This window comes from Myotis lucifugus, unplaced genomic scaffold, assembly GCF_000147115.1.
Source record: "Myotis lucifugus unplaced genomic scaffold, Myoluc2.0 scaffold_486, whole genome shotgun sequence".
In the NCBI taxonomy this organism is placed as follows: domain Eukaryota; kingdom Metazoa; phylum Chordata; class Mammalia; order Chiroptera; family Vespertilionidae; genus Myotis; species Myotis lucifugus.
In genome coordinates, this window is record NW_005871534.1 from 29,625 (window position 1) to 51,255 (window position 21,631).

General features: G+C 50.0%; 3 protein-coding genes and 1 pseudogene across 8 annotated transcripts in view; 2 read left to right on the plus strand and 2 right to left on the minus strand.

Moving 5' to 3' along the window:
- The first annotated feature begins 5,108 nt into the window (after window positions 1–5,108).
- On the plus strand, window positions 5,109–5,570 carry LOC102432269 (annotated as a pseudogene).
- A 4,267-nt stretch (window positions 5,571–9,837) lies between these two features.
- On the plus strand, window positions 9,838–10,660 carry LOC102432588 (signal peptidase complex catalytic subunit SEC11C-like). The gene is given in 2 exon segments (XM_023744788.1): window positions 9,838–10,390; window positions 10,556–10,660. Coding segments are annotated over 2 exon segments (576 nt in total). The 5' UTR covers window positions 9,838–9,869; the 3' UTR covers window positions 10,611–10,660.
- Window positions 10,661–13,840: 3,180 nt separating this feature from the next.
- Window positions 13,841–18,899, minus strand: CD2BP2 (CD2 cytoplasmic tail binding protein 2). Of its 6 annotated transcripts, XR_001345540.2 has the most exons (8): window positions 18,787–18,899; window positions 18,172–18,264; window positions 17,234–17,369; window positions 16,960–17,117; window positions 16,413–16,848; window positions 16,225–16,331; window positions 14,996–16,168; window positions 13,841–14,866 (listed from the first exon to the last, which is right to left on the minus strand). XR_001345540.2 is itself a non-coding variant. In XM_006103457.3 (7 exons), the coding sequence occupies exons 2-7, from the start codon at window positions 18,247–18,249 to the stop codon at window positions 16,037–16,039; spliced, it is 1,026 nt and encodes a 341-aa protein (XP_006103519.1). In that variant the 5' UTR covers window positions 18,250–18,264; window positions 18,787–18,899; the 3' UTR covers window positions 13,841–16,036. The 6 variants fall into 6 exon arrangements, 5 of the variants coding, with proteins under 5 accessions (XP_006103519.1, XP_014301399.1, XP_023600562.1 ...); XM_006103457.3 differs by having other exon boundaries at window positions 13,841–16,147; XM_014445913.2 differs by having other exon boundaries at window positions 13,841–16,168.
- Window positions 18,900–20,525: 1,626 nt separating this feature from the next.
- TBC1D10B (TBC1 domain family member 10B) overlaps window positions 20,526–21,631 on the minus strand; it is a 12,751-nt gene continuing 11,645 nt past the window's right edge. Inside the window, exon 10 of the mRNA XM_014445885.2 lies at window positions 20,526–21,623. Coding sequence (XP_014301371.2) covers window positions 21,375–21,623 — 249 coding nt within the window. The 3' untranslated portion in view covers window positions 20,526–21,374. The remainder of the gene's footprint in view (window positions 21,624–21,631) is intronic.

The window sequence follows — 21,631 nt, forward strand, 5'->3', positions numbered from 1 at the left end:
TCAAAGACATGTACCTCAGTTGCAGGTTCGCCAGCTCCAGTTGGTTGCAGAAGACAACCAATCACTATGTCTCTCTCAAGTGATATCTCTCTCTCCGTGATGTCTCTCTCTCTCTCTCTCTCTCTCTCTCTCTCTCTCTCTCTCTCCCTCCCTCCTCCTCCCTCCCTTCCACTCTCTCTAGAAATCATGGGGGGGAAATATCATTGAGTGAGGATTAACAACAACAATAAAAAACAAGCAAAGGCAACAAAAGCAAAAATAAACAAATGAACTACAACAAACTAAAAAGCTTCTGCACGGCAAAGGAAGCAATCAAAATGAAAAAGCAACCTAAAAAATGCAAGAAAAAAATTCAATCATATATCTGATAAGGGGTTAATATCCAAAATATATAAATAACTCATACAACTTAATAACAAAGACACAAACAATTTCAAAATGGGTACAGGATCTGAATAGATATTTTCTGAAAAAGACATACAGATAGTCAACAGATACATGAAAAAAGTGCTCAATATCACTAATCATCAGGGAAATACAAGTCGAAACCATCATAGGGTATCACCTCCCATGTATTGGAATGGCTATTGTCAAAAGGACAAGAACTAACAAGTGTTGGAGAGGATATGAAGAAAATGAAACCCTTGTGCACTGTTGGTGGGAATGTAAATTGGTGCAGCCTTTATGAAAAGCAGCAAGGAGGTTCCTCAAAAAGCTAAAAACTACCATCTGATTCAGCAATTCAACTTCTGGGTATTTATATAAAGGAACTGAAAACACTAATTCAAAAATATATCTGTACCCTACGTTTATTGCAGCATTATTTCCAACAGGCGAGATCTGAAAGCAACACAGGTGTCCATCCATGGATCAATGAATAAAGAAAACATGGTGCACATGTATACAATGAATATTATTTGGCCAAATAAAGGAAGGCAATCTTGTCATTACAACAACATGGATGGATCTGGAGGGCATTATGCTAAGTGATATATGTCAGACAGAGAGAGACAAATACTGTCTGATCTCACTTGGATGTGGAATCTAAAAAGCAGACAAAACGAAAACCAAACTCAGATACAGATGGGTGGTTGCCAAAGGTGGGCTGGACAAAATGGGGGGAGGGGGTCAAAGGGTACAAACTTCTAGTTATAAAATAAACAAGTCCTGGTGATGTAATGTACAGCACACTGACTATCGTTAACAATACTGTATACTTATTTGAAAGTTGCTAAGAGAGTAGATCCTAAAATTTCTCATCACACACACACACAAAAATCGTAACTGTGTGGCAATGGATGTTAACTAGATTTATGTGGTGATCATTTCACAATATATACAAATATCAAATCATTATGCTGTACAATTGAAACTAATATAATATTATATGTCAATTATATCTCAATTAGAAAATGAACAAAGAACAGCCCTGGCTGGATCGCTCAGTTGGTTAGAGCATCGTCCTGATAGGCCACTCGACCAATGAATAAGTGGAACAACAAATTGGTGTTTCTCTCTCTCTCTCTCTCAAATCAATTTTAAAATTTGGTCATTGTTCCCGTGCTGGGACCTCCTCTGTGCAGGGATGATGGGCAGCCATTTCTGTTTGCTCCACCCTGGTGATTCCCTGAGACCCCGCCCCACCCAATTTACAACCCCACCCAAGCTGTGCACAGCAGCTTTTGCATAGAATGGTCTGTCCTTTCTCAGGTGAAAACTCTGTCAAACAAGCTGCAGCTGGGTTTCTCTCTCTCTCTCTCTCTCCCTTCTTCTCTCTATAAAAATATTTTAAAAAGTGAAATAAAATGAGAATAACAGATTTACCTCACAGCATTATTTAATTTGTTCATTTATTCCACAGATTTTGTTGAACACTACTTGTCAGGCATATGAGACAGTAATGAAGCAAATAAAATGCCAGTCATCTGTCCTCCTGCAGGTGACCGTCTCTCGAAAGGAGACGGAGAGTCTGCACAAATATGTAACGTTAATATGATGGAGGAACTTAACACAGAAGCCTGAGGAAGTGAGGGAGCCAACCACGAAATCCCCAGGGAAGGGAATGACACAGGAGGACAAAGCCAAGTCAAAGGCCCTAAAATGGGATCATGCCTGGCATGTTCTAGAAACCCCCAAGGAGGCCCGTGGGGCTGGAACAGGGCACAGGACGGAGAAGATGGGAAAGGGAGGTCACAGCGGAAACAGAACCAGACTCGTCGAGTGGATCCTGAGGACTTTTGCTCTGAGGCCATGGAGAGCTGTTGCAGGGCTTTGTCTTTGAAAGGTCCCTCCTGGATGCTACGGGTGCGACAGGTTGTGGGGACGAAGGTGGGGGCAGAGAGACAGTGAGGAGGCTCCTGCACGGGACCTGGTGAGAGATGATGGGGTCTGAATCAGGATGATAGGAGATGTGGAGAGAAGTGGTCGGTTGCCGACTACTTTTGAGGTAGAACCAATGGGGTTTTTTTAACATATGGGAGAGAGAGATTAAAAGACAACACCAATGTCTTTGGTCTGATCAACTGTCAGAAAAGAACGGTTGTTTTCTAATAAGGGAAGGCTGGGTGGAGCGGGTTTGGGGAGAAGATAAAGGGTTCATCGGGGGACATGCTACATTTGAGACGCCTATTAGACACTCAAGTGGAGATTTCGAAATGTAAATTTGGGGGACATCAGCATTTGGACGGTGTTTAAAGCCATGTGTCTGGAGGAGTTCACCTCAAGAGTGAGTGTGATTAAGACAAGAGGACCAGCACTGATGCGGGTGCTACTCCAATTCCACAGCGAGCCGTGGTGGCTCAGAGACATTCATGACTCACCTAAGGCCACCCCGCTGGTAGGAGGTAGAATCAGGATTCCAAGCCAGGTCCCAGTGTGCGCTCCTGGGAGCACGCCTTCGCCTTTCCCTCCCCTTCTTCCCCCACAGGCCTGCATCTCCTAAACTCTAAGGGTCCCCACGAGGGACCAGGGGAGCAATGGGCAGGGGCAGCCCCTCCCAGGCTAAGCCCCTGGCCCTGTCCCCAAGGCCCCCTTTTCTCTGACTCTCCACTGAGCTGGCAGCAGGTGCATTGGCTCGCTTCTTTCCCAGGGCGTTTCTAGAGCCAAAGCAGCCCTGCCTTCTCTCTCCTGCTGCTCCTTCTACCCTAAGCCCTTCCTTGTTGCACTATTCCTGGCTTTAATGAACATACTCTCAAAATAAAATAAAAATATAAAATAAAAACCAGGTCCTAATCCAGATCTTGTACTCCTCCACAGTGGTCTATGTAGGCTTCTATCAATCTAATTCGGCCCATGGCTATAATCTAGACTAATGAGAGAATTTAACTGCAGATATGAAAATTGCAATCATTACTGAAGGTTCTATTGGACAGCACTGCTCTAGAGCCGGATTCTGTTTGTTGCTGGAATTAACTGGTACATACCCCCACATCCATCAGAGCCAAGGCACTTCTGTCTGGTTTGCATATTTGGGAATCCAGTTTAAATGTCATTGGTCCTCAACTATTCTAATGGGCATTCAAGACACCATGTTTAGGAAGTGGCCTGGGAGCTGCAGAGGCCCGGGAGCCGCCCCTGCAGGCTTCCTGTGGTCGGAGGAAAGGGATGCAGAGCCCCTGGGAGGATGGTGCGGATCTTGGCCAATGGGGAAATCAAGCAGGACAATGACCCCGTAAGAGGACCTCTACCCTGCCACGAAGTCGCATCCCTCAACAGAGCTTTCTCAATTGCGGCCACTGTGCCTCTGGGGGTCCTGGCCTTTCCAAGCTGGGCGGGGGCAGGGCCAGACTGGGTGCTGTTTCGTCCCCCTTTAATGACCTCAACCAGCAACTGGTGAACATGGGCTTTCCCCAGTGGCATCTTGGCAACCACACCATGGAGCCGGTGACCCCTCTTCCTGCTCATGCTGCTCAGTGGCATGGACTCCCGCTGGTGGACTCATCTACCTGAGTCAGCAGTGATCTCTGATGAGTGTTTGGGGGGCAGGCAGAGGGGAGAGGGAGTTGCTAGGCCTTGGTGTGAGCAGGCGCACGGGGAGGGGACTCTAGTAGAGCCTGGAAGGTGTGCTCAGAGAACGTTGTTTCCACATTGTGTTGAGCATGATGCAGAGGGAGTCTCTAGTCCAGCATTCCCCAAATATCAGGTGGATACCCTCATCCTCTTGAGATGTTTGTAGGTAGTTTCGGGCCTGCGTTAAGCACAAAGAGTAAAATAGGGGCTCCCTTTCCATTCTCTTCCAGTCCTTCTATGCCAGGAAGAGTCTCAGTGTGGTGCCAGGATGGTCGCATGCCTCTGGGACACATGCTGATTTCCTGCTTCTAGGGAGCAGACCTTGGGCTTAGGGCAGGTGGACAAAGTTCCCAGACTTAAAGGTATACGTTCATCAGCTTTCTCTTATTTATGAAGGTGGCACTGGCACTCTATTGATCGTGGTGGAGCTTTCAATAAATAAATTTAAATTTAAAAAAAAAAACACCTTCTACACTGTGAATTGAAATATGTAATGGTGCAGCCACTTTGGAGAAGAAGTTGGCAGTTCCTCAAAATACTAAATGTTTTTATTTTTTAAAAATATATTTTATTGTTTTTTTACATAGAGGAAGGGAGAGGGATAGAGAGTTAGAAACATCGATGAGAGAGAAACATCGATCAGCTGCCTCCTGCACACCCCCCACCAGGGATGTGCCCGCAACCAAGGTACATGCCCTTGACCAGAATCGAACCCGGGACCCTTCAGTCTGCAGGCTCTATCCCAGCCGTGGGCAAACTACGGCCCACGGGCCAGATCCGGCCCATTTGAAATGAATAAAACTAAAAAAAAAAGACCGTACCCTTTTATGTAATGATGTTTACTTTGAATTTATATTAGTTCACACAAACACTCCATCCATGCTTTTGTTCCGGCCCTCCGGTCCAGTTTAAGAACCCATTGTGGCCCTTGAGTCAAAAAGTTTGCCCACCCCTGCTCTATCCACTGACCCAAACCGGCTATGGCAATACTAAATGTTTTGAATCATATGGGCATAACCACATGACCCAACAATTCCACTCTTAGGTATATACTCAAAATAAATGAAAACATAAAAACTTACACACAGACCAGATCCAAGATGGCGGCCAGCAGGAGGCTGATGAAGGAGCTTAAAAAAACCTGAAAATTTGGAATGAAAACCTCTGTAACATCCAGGTTGATGAAGCTAATTTGTTGACTTGGCAAAGGCTTATTGTCCCTGACAACCTCCATCGGATTAGGGGGCCTTCAGAATGGAAATCAACTTCCCAGCAGAATACCCATTCAAACCACCGAAGACCACATTTAAAACAAAGATCTATCACCCCAGCATCAATGAAAAGAGGCAGGTCTGTCTGCCAGGAATTAGTGCTGAAAATAGGAAGCCAGCAACCAAAACTGACCAAGTAAGTAATCCAGTCTCTCATAGCATGAACGACCCCCCAGCCTGAGCACCTGCTTCGGGCTGACCTAGCTGAAGAATACTCCAAGGACCGTACCAGCTTCTGTAAGAATGCTGGAGTTTACAAAGAAATATGGGGGAAAGCGACCTGTGGACTAAAACCTGCTGCGATTAATTCCAGCGAGTGTGAGCAGAGACCCTGAGCTGTGCATTCAGACACCCCTCGAAGCAGGGCTCTGGAAAATTGGCACTGGCCACCGCCTGGCATTTGCTTGTGGCAGTTACTAACTTTCTACAGTTTTCTTTCTTTTTTTTCTTTTTTTAAAGATACTCTTTCTTTTTAAAAAAATATATTTTATTGATTTCAGAGAGGAAGGGAGAGAGACAGAGAGATAAAAACATCAATGATGAGAATCATTGATCATCTGCCTCCTGCACGGCCCCCACTGGGGATGGAGCCCACAACCCAGGCAGGTGCCCTTGACTGGAATTGAACCTGGGACCCTTTTCCCACAGGCCAATGCTCTATCCACTGAGTCAAACCAGCCAGGGCTAGACCTTAAGGTTTAAAATAAAAGGTTGTGGTTCCCTTTCTTCCCATGCCCTTTCAACACCCACTTTCTTGTATTCAGTTTATTTCTCACTCTTCCACTTTCCCAGACCTAGACCCTATCTCCTCCACAAAGGAGAAGAGATAGCTCTGTTTGGTCTGGTGGCTTCTCTTCTCCCATGTTGCACTGCCCAGTGTGGGAGTTCATTCAAGTTACTCGGATTCTAATTTATAACATCCTTTTTTAAAAATTTTAAAAACAAGCAAACCACCACCACCAAAAAAAACCAAAAAAAAACTGTGAAAAGGGAGGCCCACCTTTTATGTAAAAATCTGGCCAATGTTACCACAATAACACTGCTTAAATGGCAACCCTGATCCCTGTGTGAGGCCCGCCTGCTGGGGGAGACCCTGCAATATCAGGTCTGTGGCCACCCAGGGGGAGGGGGCAGCCAGCCAGAGGACACTGCACTTGTTCCAGAAACTTCTCATCAGTTAGAGGCCCCTGAGGTCAAAGTTTTACGCCCCTCCTTGCAGCTATTTCAGAAGATGTGCTGGTCGTTACAGGCAACACTAAACCCAGAATGTCCATTTGAAATTCCACACTCACCGGTCAGCAAGCTCCATCCGAATGTGCTCATTCTCCACCTCCTCAGAGCAGCAGCCCCACCCCAGCCCTCATCAGCACGGTTTGACCCTTTGCAGGGTTGGTATTGGCAGGACTCAGCTAGAGCCAGAACCAGTCCGGGGTCACCGATGCCCTGCTGGCCTCTTCCTTCGAAGCAGCCGGCCAGGCCAGCCCAGGAACAAGATGGCCTTTCTCCCTCTGGATGCACAGCCTTTGCAGAGTCAAGCTCCACTTGGAGCTCACTCAGTAATGTCCTTTACCTGTGTTTTACATTGTTTTCACTGCCTTTTTTTGTAGAAATAAAAATTCACCTTAGAATTAAAAAAACAACACAAACTTATACACATGCAAAAACTTGTTCACAAAGCATCTATCCTATCTAATAATAGACAAACATGGTAATTGATCGTACCTTCGCTACACCTCCCATTGGCTAATCACCATGATATGCAAATTAAATGCCAACAAAGATGGCGGTTAATTTGCATACATAGGCTCCAAGCAGTGGAGCGAAGCCTGACGGCCCGGGGCCGGTGGAGCAGCGAGGCCTGACGTTTCCGGGGCCGGCTCCGGCCAGAACTCGGCCAGAGTGAAGGCCTGGGCCCCGGGTGCCAGAGGCAAACCAGTGCCAGCAGCCAGGGGAAAGGAAGGCCTATTGCACGAATCTCTTTGTGCAACAGGCCTCTAGTATATGTATAAAAGTCTAAGCAACCATTATGACTGAACGACTGGTCAACCGGTCAGTATGACATGCACTGACCACCAGGGGGCAGATGCTCAAAGCAGGAGCTGCCCCCTGGTGGTCAGTGCACTCCCACAGCGGGAGCACCACTCAGCCAGAAGCCGGGCTCACAGCTGGGAGTGCAGCTGCGGTGGTGGCAGGAGCCTCTCCCGCCTCCCTCCGTGGCAGTGCTGCTGGCAGTAGTGGCAGGTGGCGGCGGCGGCAGCAGCAGCAGCAGCAGCAGCAGCAGCTGGCACAGCGGGCTGGCTGCCACTTCGGCACTGCTACATCCCTCGGGGATCGGTCCAAAACCCAGCAGTCTGACATCCCCCAAGGGGTCCCAGATTGCAAGAGAACACAGGCCAGGCTGAGGGACCCCACCCGTGCGTGAATCCGTACACTGGTCCTCTCATTATTTACAATTGCCCAAAAGCAGAAACAACCCACATGTCCATCAACTGATGAATGGAATATTATTCAGCTTTAATAAGAAATGAGTAGTGACACATGCTTTGACATGGGTGAACCTTGAAAACATTTTGGCAAGAAGCCGTCATATAGGACCACATATTGTATGTATGATTCCATTCATTTCAAATGTTCAAAAAAGGAAAATCCATAAAAACAGAAATAGATTGGTGATTGTCAGGGCCTGGGAGGTAGGAAAGAAATGGGATTCGAGGTTTCTTTTTGAGGTGATACAAATGTCCTACAATTGAGTGTGGTTATGCTGTAGAGCTCTGTGAATATAAAAATTCATTGAGCCCTGGCCAGTGTGGCTCAGTTGGTTGATTGGTTGAGCATGGTCCTATGCACCAAAAGGTTGCCAGCTCAATCCCCAGTAGAGAGCATGCAGGAGGCAGCCAAACCAAGTTTATTCTTGCATCAATGTTTCTCTCTCTCCCTCTTCTTCCTCTCTCTAAAAATCAATAAAAAAATATATAAATGTTTAAAAAATCTCACTGAGCCTTGGGAGTGTGGCTCAGTTGTTTGGAGCATCATCCCATACACCAAAAGGTGTGGGTTCCATTTCCGGTCAGGGCACATGCCCAGGTTGCCAGTTCAATCTCTGGCTGCAGCATGTGCAAGACGCAACCAATCAATGTTTCTCTCTCACATTGATGTTTCTCTATCTCCCTCTCCCTTCTTCTCTAAAATCAATAAAAAGATATTTTAAAAAATAATGAAATTTTTAAAAAGTGATGTTATTAGAAATATGGAGGTAAGTATCAGTAGAAACTAAAAGGAGTCAGAACAGTTGTACAGGAGTGAGATTCGTAAGGGGGAGTGCAGGGCATTGCTATTTTTCATTTGCTTATACCATGGAATGCTATCTGAATTTTTAAAACTATTATTTTGAAAGAAAAATAAAATTTAAAAAACTTTTGCTACTGAAAACAATTACTTTAAGAAGTTTTTCAGGCCCAGCTAGTATTGCTCAGTGGTTGAGCACCTATGAACCAGCAAGTCACAGTTTGATTTCCGGTCAGGCACATGCCCAGGTTTCAGGCTCAGTCTCCAATATGGGGCGTGCAGGAGGCAGCCAATCAATGATTCTCTCTCATCATTGATGTTTCTCTCTCTCTCTCTCTCTCCCTCTCCCTTCTTCTCTCTGAAATCAATACAAAACATTTTAAAAAGAAGTTATTTAGTATCAGCCCTCTGCGTTTGGAGGCCTGGGCACTCAGGACATTCACTTTCACATAAGTAATCTGGCAAGAGTCAGTCATCTGCCCTGTTTCGACTGGGGGACAAAAACATTGTCGCATGAGCCTAAGACAGGGTGAAATAAATTCTCACAGAAGGACGGAGGAGGAAATGTGAGAGTGTTACCGTAGACGGTCAGTCAGAGCGTCTGGGAGTCTCTCTCATTGGCCAAAAACTAGAAATATGAATGGACAGGTCCCCTCCCCAGCACTCCAAAAGCTAGAAAGATAGAAAAAGAAGCCTTCCCTATCCCTATAAGAACGGCAGGCTTGAACAGGAAGAGGAGTGATCTTTGAGCAGAAGGTGAGATTGGTTTCTGAGATGGGAGTCCACCATTCTCCCTGGTCGTATGGCTCCTGAATAAAACCTCTTTCTTGCCCTGGCCGGTGTTTCTCAGTGGTTAGAGCATCAAACTGTGCACCGAAGAGTCTCTGGTTCAATTCCTGGTCAAGGGCAGGTACCTAGGTTGCAAGTTCACCCTGATCAAGCTGTGTGCAGGAGACAACCAATTGATGTGTCTCTCTCACATAGATGTTTCTCTTCCTCTCCCCCTCCCATTCTTCCACTTTCTGAAAAGCAATAGAAAAAATATCCTTGGGTGAGGGTTAACAACAGCAAAACCTCTTTCCTTTTCACCAGCACCTACCTCACAAGTTTGACTTTCATTGCAGGAGGCAGCCGAACCTCCATTTTTATTTGGTTACAAGAGGGCTCTGTGGAGGAGTCTAGAGTGGGTGTTCCAGGAAGAGGGAACAAGAGAGGCAGAAAGGGGCAGGTCTAGCTGTGCTGGAGCCTGGGATAAGAAGGGGGTATAAAGAAGACAAAGTTGGCCCTTGGCCCGGAGACCCCGGCATGGTGCGCGCGGGCGTCGTGGGGACACATCTCCCCACGTCCGGCTTGGACATCTTTGGGGACTTGAGAAAGATGAACAAGCGCCAGCTGTATTACCAGGTCTTGAACTTCGCCATGATCGTGTCTTCTGCACTCATGATCTGGAAGGGCTTGATCGTCCTCACTGGCAGCGAGACCCCCATCGTGGTGGTGCTGAGTGGCAGCATGGAGCCAGCCTTTCACAGGGGTGACCTTCTGTTCCTGACAAACTTCCAGGAAGACCCTATTTGAGCTGGTGAAATCGTGGTTTTTAAGGTTGAAGGACGAGACATTCCAATAGTTCACAGAGTAATCAAAGTTCATGAAAAAGATAATGGAGACATCAAATTTCTGACTAAAGGAGATAATAATGAAATTGATGACAGAGGCTTGTACAAAGAAGGCCAGAACTGGCTGGAAAAGAAGGATGTGGGAAGAGCCAGAGGGTTTTTACCATATGTTGGTATGGTCACCATAATAATGAACAACTATCCAAAATTCAAGTACAGTGGGGCCTTGACTTACGAGTTTAATTCGTTCCGAGACCCAGCTCGTTAAGGAGCTCGTTAACTCAAATTACTGTCAACTCAATGCAAAAAATCGGCCAAGAGACAGCTGGTATCTCAAAAAACTCGTTAGTCGGGACACTCGTAAGTCAAGGCCCCACTGTATGCTCTTTTGGCTGTAATGGGCGCATATGTGTTACTAAAACGTGAATCCTAAAGTGAGAAGCAGTTCCTGGGACGAAGATTGAAATGAATTCTATTGAAAAAGAGAAAAACTAATATATTTGAAATGTTCCACTTTCTGATACAAGGGAAACAATGCGGAGACGTTTGTGTCTTGTCCAAATAAATGAAAAAAAAAAAAAAAAAGAAGAAGAAGACAAAGTTGGCCTTAGCTGGTTTGGCTCAGTGGATAAAGCGTTGGCCTGCAGACTGAAGGGTCTTGGGTTTGATTCCAGTCAGGACACATGCCCGGGTTGCAGGCTCAATCCCCAGTAGGGGGTGTGCAGGAGGCAGTGGATCAGTGATTCTCTCTCATCATTGATGTTTCTGTATCTCTCTCACTCTCCCTTCCTCTCTGACATCAATAAAAATAAAAATAAAATAAAATAAAAACAGGAGACAAAGTTGGAAATTTGGGCTGGGCTGAGTTCATGACATCTGGAACAAGAGGAGTCTTGTTGAGCCCCCTTGTATCCCAACTAAATTTGTTGTGATTCCTTTGTAGTCCAGTTTCAATTTCCTCCCTTGGGCCATCTGCTGAGACTGGAGAGCTCTAAATAGCCCTTCTAAACCCTTTTCAGCAAATAGTTATTGAACATCTGCTATGTACTAAGTGTGACACTCAGTGCTGGGGATATATGGGCTCCCCATGGTCCCAGCTCCCAGAGAACCTACTGCAGTCATCGATAAGGATTACAAAGTACAAGGACCTGTGGGACCACATAACAGGAGGCCTTGCTCAAATCTAGGGGTCAAGACAGGCTTCCTGGAGGAAGTGATAGAGAAACTCCTCCCGGTCTCGGCATCAGGACCAGCTGGGTATCTGTGAGCTCCAGCTGGGCTCTAGTTGGGAGCAGAGAGAAGACAAGCTGCTCAGCCTCAGGCCTGGGAGGGGCGGGTTCCGTGACTGCAATGAGGCATCAAGCCACCCGGGTGGGTCTGGAAGGGGTGGCAGATGTGTCAAAGGCACTAACACTTCCCCCAACTCCTCCGGCTTCGTGGCGCCCGAACCTTTGTTAATTTTAGCCCCTTTGGGGGCTCCTCCACAGCGCTGGTCTCCCCGGGACCCACCAGGTGCCAGGGCAGTGTGATACCCAGACCCTCAATCAGGAGTACCCAGCTCGCCTTCCCCCGCTCCTGCTACTCTCCTGGAAAATGGCTGCCAAAGGCTAGAAGCTGCATTTCAGCAGGTCTGGGGTCCCAGATGCAGTGACACCTGCAGTTTTGACCTTGAACCCCTCCTATGAATTTGTCCCTGGCTCAGTGACACTCCCAGGGACTAGGATGCCCCTGATGACTCCTCTGTCCTGCCCTTTGAGAGACCCTTGGTCTAGACACCTGTACACCACCCACCCAGATCACTCCTCATCTTTTCTGGGGCAGCAAAGACAGACAGCCCAAGGCCCCCACTCTCTAGCCTGGCTCAGGAGGGGGCTGTCCCCCTGGCACAGAACCAGGGAAGAACTGGCTCATTCCCTATTCCTTCATCACCACTGACCCGTCTCAGGCTAACTGGTGGAGACAGACCAGGAGAAAATGCTCTGGTGCTGTCAGACATCTGTGCTTCTGGGCACAGTGGGAGAAATGAAGAGCCAGCTGGGAAGTGGGGCGGAGCCATGAAGCCTTTAGGAAAAGGAGGCCTAGAGCTAAGTCACAACAGACACCTTAATTGGCCTTCCTTCCCCAGGCAGTCAGAGAAGAGGAAGGCATCACTGGCCCAGCCTGGAGAAGTGAAATGAGCTGCCCTGCTCTGGAACAGGCTGGAGCCTGGAGTGGGGGGAGGTAAGGGAGAAAGGAAACAAAGGCAGATGGAGGCCTCTCAGTCAGCTTCAAGCCTGTGAACTTTATTGTGAGGGCAATGTAGAGCCATGAGAGGCTTTCAGTAAAAGACAAGGAACTTCACCTCCCGGATCATCCTCCCCCAAACGCATAACCCAAATCTAATCATGAGAAAAATACCAGACAAGCCCAAATTTTAGGAATATATTATAAAATACCTAACCAGTGCTTCCAAAACTTTCAAGGTCAGCAAATACAAGTCTGAGAAACTGTCACACCAGAGGAAGCTAAAGAGATGTGACAACTAAACATAATGTGGTATCCTAAAGGGATTCTGAAACAGATAAAGGACATTAGAGAAAACTTATAATTAAAATCCATATCAAGTGTGGATAGCCCTAGCTGGTTCGGCTCAGTGGATAGAGCGTCAGCCTGCAGACTGAAGGGTCCCAGGTTCAATTCCAGTCAAGGGCACATGCCTGAGTTGCAGGCTCGATCCCCAGTAGGGGGCGTGCTGGAGGCAGCTGATCAATCATTCTCTCTCATCGTTGATGTCTCTCTCCCTCCCTCCCTCTCCCTTCCTCTTTGAAATTTAAAAAAAAAAAGTGTGGATAGTTAATAGCAACATATCATATATCCATACAATAGATTATTCAACAACAAAAAAATACTGCTACATGTTAGAATCTTGAAAACATGCCAAGTGCAAGCAGCAGACACAAAAGACCACATATTGTAAAACTCCATTTGTATGAAAGTCCAGAATAGGCAAATCTACAGAAGTAAATCAGTGGTTGCCAAAGACTGAAGGGTGGGGGGGGGAATGGGGTGTGATGGGAACTGCTAATGGGTGGGGTGGCTCTTAGGGTAGGAAAGAATGTTCCAAAATTAGATTGTAGTGATGCTTGCACAACACCATGAATATACTAAAAACCACCAAATTGTTCGCTTTAAATGGGTGGATAGCTCAATAACTTAAAAATAGTAACGTTGTTGGTTGGTTAGTTGTAACAAATGTACCACTGAGATGTTAATAGGGGAAACGGTGAACTCTCTGTACTACTCTTGTAAATTTTTTGTAAATATACAAACTACTGTAAAATATAAGAAGCTTATTTAAAAATTTACACAGCCCAGTGTGGCTCAGTGGTTGAGCGTTGACCTAGGAACCAGATCAGGGTACATGTCCTGGTTGCAGGGTCAGCTCCCAGTAGGGGGCGTGCGGGAGGCAGCCAATCAATGATTCTCTAAAATCAATAAAAACATTTTTTTTAAAAATTCAGACACATATACAAGTTTGTTTTTAAAGCAAGTGTGTTAAGGGCTTGAAAGAGGCATGGCCACAGAAGACTTAGGGATATTCATGAGGGGGAGAGGCATTCAGCTGGATGGGGTGTGGGTTGGTTTCCTATTGGGGCTTTAACAAATTACCACAAACTCAATGGCTTAAAACAACACATTTTATTCTCTTAGAGGTCTAGCGGTCAGAAATTTAAAATTATTTTCACTGGGCTAACTCCTGTCAATAGAGCTGCATTTCTTTGTTTTCCTGCCTTTTCCAGCTTCCACAGGCCACTGCATTGCTGACACATGGCCCTTCCATCTTCAAAGTCAGCAGCAGTGTAACATCTTCTCCTCCCTCACTTTGACCCTCCTGACGCCCTTTCCCTTCATGGGACCCTTGATTACACTGGGCCCATCTCAATTATCCATGATAATCTCATCTCAAAGTCAATCATTTCTGCAGTCCCTTTTGCTACGTAAGGTCACATATGCACAGGTTCTGAGATTGAGGATGTGGACACCTTTGGGGGCAATTATCCTGCCCACACAGGGGGTCACCAGGGAGGTGAACACAGGAACAGGCAGTGAGGGGAAGGGAGGTCAGCTGAGCAGGTGGAGCCTACGGTGCCGGGGGGACATCCAGGGGAGTTGTCCATCGGCTTCCTCCCATCTCGTCACCAAACACTAAGCACCTCCCACGAGTTAGTCACGGGGATATAAAGGTGAGCACTCTTTTCACTTCTGAACATTTCTGAAATCACGATGCACTTTTTAATCGATGACGTCTTACAACTGCAATGGGTAGGGTTTCCTTTTTTAATGACACGAAGTAAACCATTTTACAACCAAAGGCACCTTGGAGTCAATGAAAACGAGGTCTGGCTGAGCACTAGAGTGGGTGTGATGATTACAGAAACTGCAGGCCTCACTAGAACATCAGGTATCCCCTGGTTCTGGCCTGGCCCCTTCCACCCCCCAGGTGTCCCATGGCTCCGGTGCTCAGCTCCCCAGTAACTAACAAACTCCACCAGAGCCCTGGCCACACACATGCCCAGCTAGGCTCCCACAGCAGGTCCAGGGACCGATCCCGCCCCAGGTGTAACCTGTCTTGGGAGTCAGGCTGTTCACCTGGCCGCACATTGAAAAGACCCAGCCTCCAGGCCATTACCTAGATGAGTGGTTCTCAACCTTGGCTGCACATTAGAATCCCCTGGGAATCTTTTTAAAATCTGATTTCTGGGCCTCATCAGGATTTTAAAAAGATTCCCGGGGATTCTAATGTGCAGCCAAGGTTGAGAACCACTGACCTAGATCAACTCATTCAATTCTCTGAGAAGTAATTTTACAGCTCCCCATGAGATCCCAACGGCCAGCCAAGGTGAAAAGGGGAGGAATCAACCTAACTCGGTGCAAGTGAGGAGACTAAGGCAGCACTAAAGGGATGGGGGGGCTGGGGAATGTTCAGGTCTCACTATAGAATTATACCTGTCTGAGACATGGTATAATTCCACCCCACTCCCTCACCCCCTAACTCTGAATTCCTGGAAGGGGACCAGCTCAGTTATCTTAGTCCCCTCAAGGCACTAGCCCTGTGCCAGGCACACTGTGGGAGCCCAGAAAATATACGCTTCAGGGTCTCAAATGCCAGGCAGAAAAGACCTGGTACCAAGAAAGGTCTGGGAAAGGAGCCCCTTGGGTCTGGGCCAAGCCTCTGATTTGCTGTGTAACCGCCAGTGAGGCACCGCCCCTCTCAGCGCTTGTTCAATGGACAGTTGAAGGGTCCTTCAAGTGCCAACGCTGAGTCTGCACTTCACCTAAGGAGCTTGAGACAGTGGGAGCCAGTGAATACCAGGCTTCCTGCTCACACCCAACAGATGTCCTAGCCCTTCAAGGCCTGAAATCTCCCCTTCTGGGGCTCTATCCTATACTAGCTGCAAGGACAGAGACTCTGAGGTCCTAACAGCCAACGACCTAAGAACAGCGAAACAGGAACTCCCATCCTGGAGAATGAAATGGGAGTAAAGGGGTTTTCAGATGGTGAGCAGAGTCCAGGTGGGGAGGCCACAGGACACCTGACAGCCCTGGCTCTGCCCCTAGGAGTGGTAAACAAAAACCAGAAACTCTCAAAGAGAAACTTCTGAGGAAACACTCAAGGACAGAGGCAAATCCAAAGGGGCTGTGGAGGTCCCTGGCTTCTGGCCATCAGGACAGTCAAGGGCCTAATACACAACTATAGACTTTTATTGGGAAAGGAAACTGACTGAAAGTGGCCCCCAATATCCTCACTGCCTGAGGCAACTGGGGCCTCCTCCAGAGAGTCCAGGAAAGAAAGAGTCACTAAACTGGCCCTCAGAAGGCTCAGGTGTAGAGGTCAAAGTCAATACGTTTTGAGTTGTAGAACTGTCCACCAGGGGGGTCCAGCTTCCGGCAATAAACACCGTCAGGGAAGTAGCCTTCATTCACCCAAGTCTGCAGGAAGAGAGGGCAGAACTGGAGGAGGACTGAGTGAGGGCTGGGAGGGGAGAGACGAGGCAGATGGGGCTTACCTGCATCTGGCTGCTGGAGAAGGGCCCGTAGAGCTCAGCATCACCTGTGTTCTCCCACTTATACTCCCACATCACATCCAGCAGACCATCTCCTGGTGACTCTGGTTCTAAAACAGCAAGCAAAGCCATTTGGGCTTCAAGTGTCCTGCCCCTGCCCACAACACCCCACCTCTGCCCTGAAATCTCACCTCCTCTCTGGACAGGGGTTGGGGTCTCCAGCTCCCCTTCTGCTACTTCCTCAGCAAACATGTCCAGAGAAGGCTGGGGCGTGGGGTCAGGGGGTCCCTGGGTCCGGCACCCCAACCCCTTCAACTGCATGGCCAAGCGTTCTCTTGTTTCCTGATAAACACCAAGGTTGCCTCGAGCCACCATCTGGTCGGCCAAACTGCACAGCTGGTCCAAGCGCTGGGGGGAACTAGGCCGCCCAGGCCCCTTGCTACCCCCTTTGCCTGTTCCTCTGGCCCCCAGACGCCTCAGTGCCCCAGCCACTGTCTCTCTTGGCAGCAGGAGCTCCAGAAGGCCCTCCAGGAGGGCTTGGGGACTCATTGGTGTCTGGCCCAGGCTGTCCTCCTCCTCGGAGTCTGACGGTGAGCGCTGACCAGGTGGCCGCTCCCTAATCTTCACCTGCAATGTGAAAATGGGGGGGGGGGGGGCGCGTTATTTCCTACAAACTGCCAGCAGGGCCCAAGCACTTGCTGCCTCCAGGCCCCAGCCATGCCAGCCCCGGAGCCACACCCAGTCAATGTTGTCCAGCCAGCTGTCTCGGATCTGAGCATCCCGGTTCAGGAAGTAGTTGCCATCAGCATCAAAGTGGCCTTCCTCCATCTCTTCCTGAAGGTTGAAGGGTGTGATCCGCACACCTCCCTCACTGGGGAGTGTGGCTGCTTCCTGACCTGCACCAAAGACACAGGTGTCCATGCTGGCAGGCAAGAGACAGGAGCCTCCTTCGTCCACATTCCCAGAAGCCGGTTTGCTCCCCTAGCAGAGTCAGTTCTTGGGTATAACTCACCTTCCACATCCTCTGAGGCCAGGATGTCATATTTGCTGGACCCCTCATCATCATCATCCTCCTCATCGCTGTCCAAAGAGTGTTTGCCTTTGAAGCGGCTCCCAGGACCTCCTGCCCCAGCCACAGGGTCCACTAGCTGTGAGCAGGAATCAGACAGTCCACAGATGCAGGTTACTGGTTATTGAAGGGAACCAAAGTTTTGCCAACCTGAAGCTGCCTTTTTGGAATATTAATTTTAAGCTATTAAGAAACAAGACTCAGAAAGAACCTTTGGCCCTCCCCGCTTTCCTGCCCAATAGATTCAAACAAAAGAAACCTACTATAGCAGTGGTTCTCAACCTTGGCTGCACATTAGAATCACCTGGGAATCTTTTAAAAATCCTGATTTCTGGGCCTCATCCTCCGGAAATTCTGTTTCTTTAGGGGGGGTGGGGGCACAACATTGGTAACAAAGAAACAGATCCCCAGTGTGGGGTGTGCAGGAGGCAGCCGATCGATGATTCTCTCATATCATTGATGTTTCTATCTCCCTCTACCTCTCCCTTCCGCTCTGAAACCAATTTTTAAAAAATTGTTTTAAAATGTCCTATATACCTAATGTTGCCTCACTGAGTTTGGAATTTTCATGCTGATGTCAATTTCCCATGTGCATGTATTAAATTTGATTTTCCCCTGTTAATTTGATTTTTGGCCCAGCTACAAGAACTTAGAAGGTGGGAGAAAAGTATTAATTTTTTTTCTTCGCACCCGCACTCTTCCTCAAAATGCTCCAGGATCTGGACTCAACCTGAAAATCCCCCAAATCCCCTTCGCAGAGAACATGAAAACCTTGCCCTTTCTCCCCGTTCTTTCTCCCCAAAGCTTCTCCCCTCTCTGGCTTCCAGTTCCCGTTTCCGCCCCCTCACTCTTCCCCGGAACGCGGAGGCCGGCCCCCTCACCTTCTTCTTGGGAGCACTGATCTCCTCCTCATCCTCCTCGTCTCCCACGCCCTGGAAGGTCACTTTCCGCTTGGGCATGGCTGGACAGAGGGTCTTCCCCAAACCGCAGAGGGAAAGGTGCAGATTAGGGGACCCGCCGCGAGAGGGCCCTCAGCGCAGCAATCCCTCCCAGGGGCGCACAGAGCCAGGCTGTGGGGGAAGCAGCACAGAATCGGGGGCCGGAAGGGGAGTTGGCGGCAAGAGGCCCGGGGACCCGGGATGGCATCCAAGAGAGCTGCTGGGGCCGGGTCCGAGAGGCGGGCACGCGGAGGGGCTCCCACCCGCACCCCCACCCGAGACGCGCGGGGACCCGCTTCCTCCCGTGACCACCCCATTCCCGGCTCCCGCAGTCCAGTCGCGACGCGGGTCCGCGGGCTGACACCCGCTCCTCCACCCCAGCTCCCTCGGGCCCGTGAGGTCCGAGCGGACCCGGGACTTAGCGCCCTGGTCCCCCGGCTCCTCCCTGCGCCGAACCCCCAACTCCGCCGCGGGCTGGCCCCCACCTGCCGCGGGCTGTGTGCACAGCTCAGAGCAGCGGCAGAGCCGCGGGACTCGAGCAGCCCCCGGCGCGCTCACCTAAGGACCCTGGGCCGCCCGGCAAGGAAAGGGGGAGCTGCTCGCGCCTGGGCTACATCCGGGGCACAGGCCTTCACCCGGAAGGGAACTGTGGAGAGCGCCCGGAAGACCGGAAGTGGCTTCGCTCCAGGGAGGACCAACCGACGCCGCGGGCGGGAGTTCGGGCGGAGCGGGGAAGTCACACCCCCTCAAGAAGTGACGTGAGCTGTTTGGGGCAATAGACGAGAAGAGGGGACCTGTGAGCTGCTAGACCCCCATCGAGCGAGAGGGATGGCCCCACGCAGTGTCCATTCCCTCCCACCACAGCAGTAGAGGCTCTGGGGAGACGGGGGCGCCAGGTCACGGTGGGGAGCAAATCCGAGCAGGGCCGCTGGGGTCCTGCCCTCGTTACTCTTTCTAGGGTTGCGTCACCTTTCCTCAGGGCTGGCCAAGGGCCCTGCGCCCCTCACCATCCCAGCTCGGCGGCCAGTCATCGGCCCTCTCCTCTCCTTGGGGTGAGCCCGGCTCTCCCGCTGGCCCGCCTTGAGGCCCCGGACCGGACCGGGGTGGGGCACTCTCCGGACCCAGCTCCCTTTAGGACGCAGGGGAAGTAATTTACCCACCCCTCTCCCGAGGCTGATTCTAGGCTTCCGAAGTGGAAAGGGCCCCGCTACGGGAGAGGTGGCCCTGGCACCGGCTCCCAGCACCGAGGCCAGAGCCCCTCTCCAACCACAGCCGCAGAATGAAGACCCTCTTAGCAAACAGGCCCCAGCCCAGGGGCCCTTCCCGGGTTCTGTAATCTGGGCCGAGGCAGGGCTGGGTGGGGAAGTGGACCTCGGTGCTGCAGGGACACTCGGAGCCTGAGTCCCACTAAGCTGAGGCTGTGCCCAGGAAGAGCCTACTGGAACCATAGGAGGCAGCATGGGGGTCCCCAGGGGAACAAGATGGACCACCCCTCCTCCTGCCGGTTTCCTCCAGAAACTGCACCCAAAGTCTGTGCTCAGTTTCTCCCACAGGTACAGGTTCCAGACCTGGAGGGCATCATGCTAATGAAGGACCAAAATACCAGCTACCAGGGTCCCTGGTTCATCTTCCGGGGAAGCCTCCTCTTCTACCAGGAGCACCAGGCAGACATGCCCCTGGGCCTCATCCTGTTGGAGAACTGCCAGGTGGAGCCATGCCTTGGGCCACAGAACCCTATGCCTTTACCATCCTGACCCCTGAGGTAGAGGGCACAGAAATTGGGCAGGCCTACAGGCTGGAAGCAGAAAACCAGGAGCGGGGAACCTGGCTGTGGGTTCAGGCTGGGGTGAGCTGGAGGCAGCTGGCTGTGCTACCACCCCCACCCGCTAGAGGCTCAGTACCAAAGCTGTGCCAAGCAGCTGGCCAAGAGCCCAGCTCACCCCCACATCCCTCCATCCCCCCCAGGACTGTGGCCTTCTAGCCACCCTCAGTCCCCACTCCAGGTTCCAGGAGTTGCATGAGCGCTTTGGGAAGGAGATCCGGGCACTGCAGCTGATACGTAGAGGGCTTCCGGAGGCCAGTGACAATGGAGACAGCCGATCCCAGGCAAAGATGGAGCAGGAGCTCAACCATTGTTTGTTGATGAATGGCTGAGAGATGGACCAAAGGCCAAGGGGTACCTACCTGCCAAGACCAGCCAACTGCTTCAATAGATCCTGGCTCACTCATCACTTGCTCCCTCCCTCTCTAGTCCTTATTCTAACCCCCTTCATCAAATAACAAGGCAGGAGACATGCCCAGGTATAATAGCAGGTTCTTTTCTGGTTCCTCAAAGCGCCACATGGGGTGGGGGCAGATACAGAAGAGAATGTAAACATTGGGTTCCACCCCCTGGAGCTCAAGAAAATACCCCTTTTCCAAATAGGGGCTGGAGGGTTAGAAGGAAATAAGGTGAAAGATGGGGGTCCTGGTGAGGCAAAGCAGGGGACGCATGAGAATACAGAGAAAGGTGGGTGAATAGGAAGGAGAGCAGGAGGGTGGTGGGTGAGGAAGTGGGGGACATTTCCTGTTCCAGTGCATGTCCCCTTAAATAGAGTGCAAGAACATTGTGGAAGGAGAACCAAAGGACAGAAGATTGAGCGAACACCCCCACCCCTGGGCCAACCAGGTCCTTTATACATAATTACAACACAGAGATGTCCAGAAGTCAAGGAGGCCCCCGGCCAGGAAGTGGGGGAGGCAGGCAGGACTGGAGAGAAAAAGGAACCTAGCTCCACTTCATGGGTACGGGGAGCAACTGGAGTGTAAGAATCTGAAAACTGACTCCCCCATTGCCAAGAGTCACCCCTTTGGTGACAAAAGGCCAATCAGGACAGCACCTGGAAAGGGACCCCAAAGGGAACTGGGGCAAGAGTGAGAGAGACCCCAGCCCAACCTAACTGGAGGTGAGGGGCTCCAGACTTGTTCAACAGCTACCTCGGAGAAATGCAGCTGCCCCATGCACTGACTGTCCTGGCTGTAGGGATCAGCAGCTGGCAAGGAGATGGGAATCAAGCCACTTTCCTCAGAAAGAGGGACAGCTTACTGAGGGGTCTGCTCTTGGCTGAGGGAAGAGGGGGCCATGCAGTCCAGCCCCAGAGCAGAGGTCAGAAGTAAGCGTCCTGCCGGGTCTCAGAGGCCGAGGACCTGTCCCCACCATCCTGGGGGGCTGGAGGCCCATCTGCCTTTCGACGCAGTGACAGCTTCCTGCCTTGAGCCTTCTTCTCCTGCTTTTGCCGTTCCTTCTCTTGCTTCTGCCGCTCCTTCTCCCGCTTCTCCCGCTCTTTCTCTTGTTTCTGTCGCTCTTTCTCCCGTTCCTTTTCTTGTTTCTCACGTTCCTTTTCCTGTTTCTGCCTTCCTCTCC